This window comes from Varanus komodoensis, unplaced genomic scaffold (genome assembly GCF_004798865.1).
Source record: "Varanus komodoensis strain SLA01 unplaced genomic scaffold, ASM479886v1 scaffold2, whole genome shotgun sequence".
Lineage (NCBI taxonomy): Eukaryota > Metazoa > Chordata > Lepidosauria > Squamata > Varanidae > Varanus > Varanus komodoensis.
In genome coordinates, this window is record NW_025335568.1 from 53591597 (window position 1) to 53601061 (window position 9465).

General features: G+C 41.7%; 1 protein-coding gene across 3 annotated transcripts in view; it reads left to right on the forward strand.

Annotated features, from left to right (window-relative positions):
• The window catches only part of EML4 (EMAP like 4), a 180657-nt gene that overhangs the window by 139439 nt on the left and 31753 nt on the right, over positions 1-9465 (forward strand). For all 3 annotated transcript variants that reach the window (XM_044428748.1, XM_044428746.1, XM_044428747.1), the window contains exons 11-13: positions 1394-1489; positions 2853-2987; positions 3943-4078. In XM_044428748.1, coding sequence (XP_044284683.1) covers positions 1394-1489; positions 2853-2987; positions 3943-4078 — 367 coding nt within the window. The remainder of the gene's footprint in view (positions 1-1393; positions 1490-2852; positions 2988-3942; positions 4079-9465) is intronic.

Consider the following 9465-nt stretch of genomic DNA (forward strand, 5'->3'; position numbering starts at 1 on the left):
GTGCATGTATTGAGTGTGTGCTAAAAAAAAGGGAAAGGATTTGAACTGTCAAAAGAATCATTGCAGTTTGGGAAGGGGGAAATGTCCTGAAGAATGTTTGAACAAGTTTTCTATCTGTAACATGCATCCTATGGCCCTGGTGGTGGTGGGAACAGTATTTTTAAGATTTATTTTAATTGTATATTCATTTTATACGTTTCTACTTTAGTTGTAAGCATTTTTGGCTGTATCTTAGTTTGAAATTTTAAAAAATTAAAAGTACTGCAGAGGTTCTAAAATAATCTTAGTGAGCAACAAGACACTGGATTAGTCTTCCTGAAGATGGGCTTGAATCTTTACCTAAAGAGGAAATAAAACTCTTTACTTTGCATTTTGGCTCATTTCAGGACTGACCCGTTCTGTTTCCTTGAATAGCAGCTGTCTGGTCTGAGTGGTTCAAATATTGGTCATAGCAGCATTTTTAGTGTAAACGTTTGTTTGACGTCTGTGCCAACAAATGTCAATGTATTTTGACATTGGTTAAAATACTGCAGTTAATTGAACTAAGAAAAGGTTATTAAGTTTCTCAAGTTTCTCAAAATGAAGATTAATTTTCCTGTACTTTAACACCAGTTGATGGTGTCCCTGTGCTTCCAGTGGATCCTTTCCCTTGGATATTTAATGTACTCCAGCAGTTGCTGCAGTGGATGAAAGTAGAAGGGAAAAGTAGCTTGTTTGACTGCTTAAAGCATGATCAAACATTTCCAGCATTTCAGATGTTAGGCGTTTTATTTCCCCTAATTCTTTTCAGAAATTCATTGCTTTCAGGGACAATGTATATAATCCAGATGCTGAGCACCAGTTTGCAGGTGTTTGAGCTCTGTTCTGACAAGTGTCACGGCGCTACATGTCTTGTGTCGAAGCCTTGCTAGTTCTACTTCCATGCCAGCAGTTTATCAACCTATCATAAAATGTTGCTACATTTTGGGAATAGATGTTCAAATACTTTAGGGAGGCATTGATGCTTGCAGGAACTCTAGCCCAAAAGCAGCTTCCCTGGGGTGCTAAGGTTGCACACATAGTAACTGAAAACCTAGTTTTAATGCTGTCTGTCAGATATACCACTGGTGGAGGTTTTTGGTCCATATCCAAAATCAGGTTAAAATCAGGCCTGTGTGGTGATGGAGAACCCCTGGCTGAAGATTTCCTTCTGTGTCTTTCTTTTGTGTGAACTGGAATGAAATAAAATTGTAAATGTTAAATATCAGATATTTCTTGATATTCAAGTCTGCTGCTAGAACGGAGAAAACATTTGTGGCTTTTCTCCATAGACTTCATTTCGGTTTGTGTTCTGTCTGACTTGTAGCTGTGTTGAAAGATGACATGAACTTACTTTATTACTTTCTTCTGCAAGGATTCGGGTACGCATTTGTGTGTGATTGATGATTCTAATGAACACATGCTGACTGTCTGGGATTGGCAGAAGAAATCAAAAATTGCAGAGATAAAGGTAAATCAGATAATTTATTTTTGTTCACAGAAAAATTATTAATATATCATTATTATAATTCAATGATATAACTGATTATGTTATAATGAATGATGTTTTCAAAATGAATAAAGACTTGGCTCTTAAGATAATTCCAGGAAGTTTTTGGAAAGAAATGTTTCTGACAGCTTCCCTTGAAGACACTAGTGTTTCCCAACCTCCCCAAAGCCTCTCTGGTAGATCAGATTATGAGGGGAAGCTTTTCTTCCATGAACTTCCTTGAATTAATTTAATGTTAGGATTCAAACTAAAGTTTTCACTTGCAAGCAAGCAAGCAAGCAGGCAAGCAAGCTACACCAGAGCCTCATCTTGTATTTCAGCTGTGTTTCTTGTGGCCCCAGAATTCATCTGAGTCCCATGGAAACAGGTTTCCTCCTCCCAGAAGAGCAAGCATTGATTTTAAAGCAATAGCAACCCTGAAATGTTTGTAGTTGGACAAATTAGAATTTTGAGACCGGATTGGACTCTAACCTGCATTCAGGACAATGATGTGACTGAGTTTAGATTAAGAAAAAAGATATTAGCAGAATTCATAATCCAGGGGCCTGTGGTGAGTGGGCATATAGTTGCAATGCTACAATGTTCAGTTTAAGTTCTGATAGGCCACAAAAGCTGAGGCCATAATATAGCTTTCCCTAACTGGAAACCCTCTGTGTTGCTGTGGATGAGAGGAGCTGAAGTCCAAACAGCAGGAGGCTTCCTTAGGTGTAAATAGTAGTCTTTAAGGTGCCACAGAATTCTTTGTGGCTTCACCTACATGACAATTGCACCAAATTAAGCACTACTTTTTTCTCCTTAGTAAAAAGTACTAAGTTAAAATAGATTTTGCAGAGTGAACTTTAACCAGGAGTATTTTGATTGGCTGTGTTGCCTTTTATCCAGAATTTAAATAGATCTTCATGCCTGTCTAGAGACTGAATGAAAAATAATAACAGTGGTTTGGTTTAGAGGCTTTTTATTGCATTTTCAGAACAGGGCCCTGAATAACATGTGCTTAATAAAACATTATTAAAATGCTGCATATGAATGATCTAGGTAGAAATGGAAGAGAAAGTGCTTTAAACCAAAAAGGAGTGTTCTGATACCTGTATGGAGATGAAGTCGACATGGGCTAGAATGTATAACAATCTAATAGGAGGAACTGCTCTGAACAGGGCTGAAGACAAATGCTTGGAGAACATTTGGTGACCAGAATGAATTGTTCCTAACGGAGATACTGATCTGCATGCATAACATTGTGTATTTAGTGCATAGCGTTCCGTCTTCCACTTATCTGCATAAGCATGTGTTTTGCTAGTGGCAAATCCCATTTTTGTTTCAACAGACAACAAACGAAGTTGTTCTTGCAGTAGCATTCCATCCAACTGATAAAGACACAATAATAACGTCTGGCAAATCTCATATCTTTTTCTGGACTTGGAATGGTAATTCATTAACAAGGAAGCAAGGGATATTTGGGGTAAGAAACTTTGGGTGATTTCCTAAAGCCATAGAGCAGATTCTTCAAAGCATGCAAATGGATGGCTTTGTTAACCACGATTTACATAAGAGGCAGATAATGTTGCTCTACAGGTGTTAGCAACACTCATCAGGCTTAGGATGATGGAAGTTGTAGTCTAAAAAATCCAGAGGGCCACACATTTGCTCATTGCTAATTTAAGGGTTAATCCCCTTTACAGTCCAAATAGTAGATGTAGGACCTAATTGAACATTGCCCGCAACATGTTTACATTACCTTGTGATCTCACATGATAAAGGCAGCCGCTGCTTTTTAAAAATAAAGCAGTATTGGTGGAGAGCTATTTTGAGACAGGGACCGCTGGCATAACACGGTCTTTTCAGCCCCTTCCAATTATGCTCCCACCTCCTCTCTCTTCCACTAATTCACCTTCTCTCCCAGGGAAGATGCAGGTACATACTATCTCTCCAATGCCAGTTCCCCAGGGGAAAAAGGCAGTTTTGAGATGTGTGATTTGGGGGAGAAAACTCTCAACAAGAATAGGGGCGAGGATCTTGTCATCCTGCTATTTCTGTACCCAATCTTAATTTCCCGAAGATGGTTGACTTTACAAAAAGAGACTACCAGGGCTTCACTGTACATGTCTGTGGTGTGTAATAAGTGTCATGGCACATACTTTAGTGAAAGGAAATGTTTTGGGAGCAGTCTCCACTGCAGTTTGTACGAGAAACTTTGTACTGAGCATTTGCACCCCAAGACATGCTGTTGTGGGCGGCCCCCAACATTTCCAGAGCATGGGAGGCATGGGGGATGCTGTTGGATGTTTGGAGTGACTGACAGATTAATGGAAAGAACTTGGGAACAGGGAGCTCGAACGCGTGCCCATTTTGCCTGCTTATCCATATGTTTCCAGGTAATCCATTTGTCCTTTAAATGCATGTTTGTTCCTTTTCAGAAATATGAAAAACCCAAATTTGTCCAGTGCTTAGCATTTTTAGGAAATGGAGAGGTTCTCACTGGTGACTCGGGTGGGATTCTGCTTATTTGGAGTAAAACTACTGTAGAAGCCACTCCAGGAAAAGGATCGAAAGGTATCCTAATGCTCAAGCTGGTTTGTATACACTATGCAAATGCATTTAAAAGTTCCGAAAATGCCCGCAACAGCAAGAGGCACTCCAGATGATTTCATGAATATGCACATGGTATGTGCTTTCAGCGTCTATCTGATGACTCTTGATGGTTTGGGCTCTTGTATTCTTTCCTCTCTCACATGTTTGTCATCTTGGGGAAGTCACTGAACTTGTTTCTAAAATTCAGACAAAAGTTTTGGGTTAACAGAGTATACTCACGTTCTCCAAAGTTGAAAGCTTCTCTAAAATCAGCAAATTCCTTCTTCCCTGTTCCGTCCTCTGGGCAATCATATTTAAATAAGTTAGAGGCGTAATTCAGAACAGATCTCGATTCAGGGCAGACAAGAAGGAACAGACTATTTTGCACAGCCTGTAATTAGTGCTTGGAATCTTTGCCATATAATGTGGCAAGGAACAAAGAGCACCAGCTTAGATAACCACTAGCTTAGAAAGGCACCAGAGAAATCACTAAGAATGGGTTCTGTCGGTAGTTACTACCCACACTATCTAGAGGTTGTCTCCAAGTTCAGTGGTTGCATGTTGTATTCAGTGGTTGAATACCTGTTAGAAACTTAGGAAGCTGCACTCCACACAACAACCCACAATCGAGAGAGGTATTACTCCGGTGCGCCCGCAACTGGAGTATTGTGCTCAGTTTTGGGCCCCTCATTACAGATAGGATCTAGCCAGGTTAGAGTCAGTGCAGAGTAGGGCCACAAGGTTGGTGGCCAGTTTGCAGGGGATGGGGTATGAGGCGAGACTGAGGGAACTGGGTCTCTTCAGCCTGGAGAAGAGGAGACTCAGAGGGGATCTGTTGGCGACATACAGGTATGTGAGGGGATGTCACATGGAGATGGGTAGAGACCTGTTCTCCCCTGCAGAGGAAGGCAGGACGTGCTCCAACGGAGCAAAGTTCAGGGAGCCAAGGTTCCATTTAGATGCCAGGAAGCATTTCCTGACAGTTAGGACCCCGAGGGTGTGGAATGGGCTTCCATGAGAGGGCGTTGAGGCCCCATTGGTGCGGGTGTTTAAAGATAGGCTGGACATGCACATGGCGGGCATGTCGTGAGCGGAGTCGGCTGGTGCCGGAGGTCAGACTAGATGGCCCGGGAGGCCCCTTCTGGCTTGCTCTCTTTCTAGGTTTCTATGTGTTGCCTATCTTGTTTGCTTCAGGGTGCCTTGTGATGACCAAGCCTACCAAAGTTTTCTTTGTATGGTTGGCTATGTAGAAACTACGCAGAGAACTCGTGGCTTGTCATTACTACTAAACATTTTAGTGACCTTCTGGGAGATTTGCAACAATCCATTAAAGTGCAGAGAATTAAGGGGGAAATGAACATCTTCTCGGCACTGCCTGGGTTAGCAAGAGAGCAACCACCTCACCACAGCTTATTCTTAGGGTGGCTTATTGTCACATGTGAATTGGCCTCTTGAATCAGGCCGTGGATCCATCGTACTGTCGACATGGATGGCCACAGCCCTCCCAGGTTTAAAGCAGACATTATTCCCACCCTGCCTGGAATTCCAGGGACTGAACTTGGGACCTTCCACATGCAAAGCATGTGGTCCCGCCCCTGAGCTCTGACTTTTGCCCGGCAGGAAGCAAACAAGGGGAGAGAGCTATTGCTTTCGCAGAAGCTGTGAGAGCAAATGCTTCACTTCATGGACCATTAGCCACATCCAGCAGGTTCTTTTTCATTATCAGCCATGCACTGGTCCCTGCTACGCAGCTGCTTCTCCCCACATAGGAATTAGTGAGAAAGAAAGACCATAGCATAGTGCTGGAGTCACACTGTATGACTCGCTGCTGAAACTGCTCCGCACTTAGACTAAGTCATTCTGAGAAACAGGCATGAGCAATGCAGAAAGTCTTAACTTTTATCTATAAAACTGGAGAAGAAATCTTACTAGAATACTGTTTAATATAATATTATTGATCTCAGTATAGACAAACACATGAAAGGAACGTGTCATATAGCATTTTAATAGTTCTTAATCTGTTCAAGCATCAGGTTCTGGCAAAAGAATTTGCTTTAATTTTAATTTTCTGGCTTTTGAGTTACATTTATTGGCAAGCATTTTGTTTCAATTTAAAAATGTTAAAAGAGAATTATTATTTGAAACAGGAATATGCCAGCCTGGCACTACTGAGCCCTAAGGTAGCTCTTAAATCCATGGATAATTATTTTCCTTGGAAGCTAATTAAAATGCTGGGGCTTAAAGGATCATGCCAGAAAAAACATAGTGTCAGATCATGACTTTTTAACTGCAAATACATATTTGCAACAAATTTTCTTGCTCAAGAAAAGATTAAAATAAAAATTAAGTTATAAAATGGAACATACATTTATTATTATAATAACCCACCTAAAGCAAATAGCTCTGCTGTAGTTGTCATAGCAAATATTTCATAATGAAAAGATGAATGATTTAATTATTCAAATGGGTCCAGGATTTTTACTGAGTTGTTCATTTTACAGTTGAGGTCTGCTGTTGAATTCAACATAGATTTGGGGTACAATCCCGTGGCTGCTAGATGTGGTCGAAGATGGTCTTAGGGTGAATCAGAGTCATAATCTCCAGAGTAGATGCTGGAACTGCAAAGTTAGAGCACTCTCTCTCCATCTGTGCAGCCAGCACAGTTCTTTCCATACCAGCTGTAGTTCTGGCATCTTAGCACCAAACTCAGAGCTGGCATTTGGGACCAGGGATGGGAGGAATGAAGAAAGCTGGCCATTCCTCTGGCACCTGTCCTTCTGAGCCAGTGCAAAGCACTTGGATGGCTGAAATCAACTAGAATCTAAGAGATGCACCAAGGCTCACCTCCAAGCTGCTCCTGCCCTCCGTTGTATGGCCAAAATCTTCTGGGTTTGGAGGTAACAGGCAGCTACATTGGATGGCACCCTTAATTAAGGTTTAATTCAGCATTTGTCTGTATGAATGGATGCAGAAATGCCGTGAAACTACTCTCTAGGGTCTGCCTGTTAAGTCAAGCTGGCATCTTGTTCTTTACTTGGGTTTTATGGGAAGCCTTCAAGCCAGGCACACATTTGATTATATTTTCAATCCTAGGACAGATGTTAGTTTGCACCTAATAGCATCTGCCTTTTAGATAGTGATCGTAAAGATTAACCATAAAAGCAACTTTGCAGCAGCAGCCAACTGAACTAATGTTATTCTGTAAGGCTTTGGACATGTTGTTATGTGCAAAGCCTTATATCTGAACTGCATTTACTATGGATTTTGTAGAGGTTTTCGATTTATTACAAGGCTATTGCATGAGGGCTTTTTTAAATGAGGAAAACAGAGTGAATTAAAACATAGACATCTTATCTATTTTATGCTGACACTTTGTGGTAATCTTCAGGCCTAGGATTTGTTTCTGTCAATTTCTGATGTTAGTTATTAAAAAAAAGCAAAAACTAATTTCTAAAGGTGTGGATAACATAGGATCATGTCTAGATTCTGCAGCAAGAGAATTAAACTTGTGTCCTTGATAGTAATTGATGCGCTGGCTGTTAAATTAAAATTGTGCCTGACATCTGGGGCCTTGGATTGTCTTCACAAATCTCTTCAAGGTTTTGTAGAGGCTTCATGAAGCTTGTAGCTCTAGATAATCCTGAGTGCCTTTCATCCTCAAGTGCATCGCTTGAAGCCATCCAAGTTTGGAAATAGTAGCTTTTCCATCTGTTTCTCAGTTCACCTTGCAATGTTCCTGTAAAGAATTAACAGGGCTTCACATTTCCAACTTTTCCTGAAGCCCAGACATTTAAACCAAAAAAAAAAAAAAAACCCCCAAAAGAATGTCTAAATATCAGAGATTGGAGCAGTAGCTTGTTTTTAATCACTTGAGCAGTATCCTATGCTGCTTGCTTAACAGTGGGACCCACTGGTGGCAACAGGAATGCTACCTGATATAAGCAGAAGCGCTCATTCCTGGAACAAAGCTTTCAGAACAGAGCTCAGCTGACCTGTCCTGATGTGGAAACTATTTTTCCAGCATTCCTTTGCAAAGCATGAACACCCTGTTGTAAAAGTAATAAGTGCAGCTAGGAGAGTTGTGATAAATTTTGAAGTGCAAGCATGTTTCATAGCTGCATCCCCAAGGACAGTCCAAAAAGTGCAGGCAGCTGTGTTGAGCCATATCAACAACCCACTTCTAGCAGTTTTCATCTGCTAGGAGCTGGTCTTTGGTAAAGCTAATGGGTCTTTATTGCCCATTCAAGAGTACACCATTGCAAAATACTTTACATTGCAACAAGGAATAATATACTGTCAGTGGGGTCATTCATGTCCCCACACCACCTGTGAGGATTGCAGCTAAGCCCAGAGAGAACCCACGGGTGGCAGCATTCCTGCAACTAAAAAAGTGCCAGTACTACAGCCCTGCAATCCCTGACTCCAATACACCACTGCGTGGCACACAACCAGCAGGCGTGCACCAGCCATGTTGGATATTGCCCTAGGGTAGATTAACTGTGGCTACTTGTATTTTAATTAAGTGCATTTCCTGTCTGCACAATAATCAAAGTTCTCTGGATGGGTTTCAACCAGGCTGTATAAAAGCTCCATGTTCAGGAGGATTCTTCCCCAGGAACCTACTACGGCAGTGCCTTGGGGCATGGACTCTCTGTTCGGCCACACAGTTCATAGGCATTGCTTAGCCTGTTGGGCACATCTAGAGTGCTCTTTCTGCCACGATTCACCCAGAATGTGCTTGCAATGCCAGGCAATACCATGTTTGGAATAATAGATGGAGTATGCAGAAGTGTTCTTGTTCTCTACCACCTCAATGGGCAGCACTAGAAACATAGAAACACAGCAAGTCAGAAGGGGTCTCCCGGGCCATCTAGTCTGACCCCCAGCACAAGCTGGCTCCACTCATATAATAATCCAACATTCGGGTGTCTGATCGTTCCTTGAATGCCCTCACTGACGGAGCCTCCATCACCTCCCATGTCTAGATCTAATGGACTAATCCTGATGGGTAAGTCTATTAGATAAGAGTAGATGTTCATACAGAAATGGCTTCACTGTAGGAGAAGTTCAGAGGTGGAAACAGTTATCTGGGCTGTGGTGGGCTCCCTCAGTGGAGGTGTTCAGGTAGAGGCTGGATAGCCATCTGTTGAAAAGCCTTAGCTGCATTTCCTGCAGGGAGCAGAGAGTTGGAGTTCAACTGTTTACAAGACTCCGTCCTACTCTGCAATGTAAGGCATCCTTTGGATGATCATATCTTTATTCAGTAAGCAGAGGTATAAGTATGCCTCATCATGCATGCAGCCTCATCCTTCTTCCCTTCTCTGGCTGTTACAATTAAACCCAGATGTTTTCAGTGAACCACAGTTTCC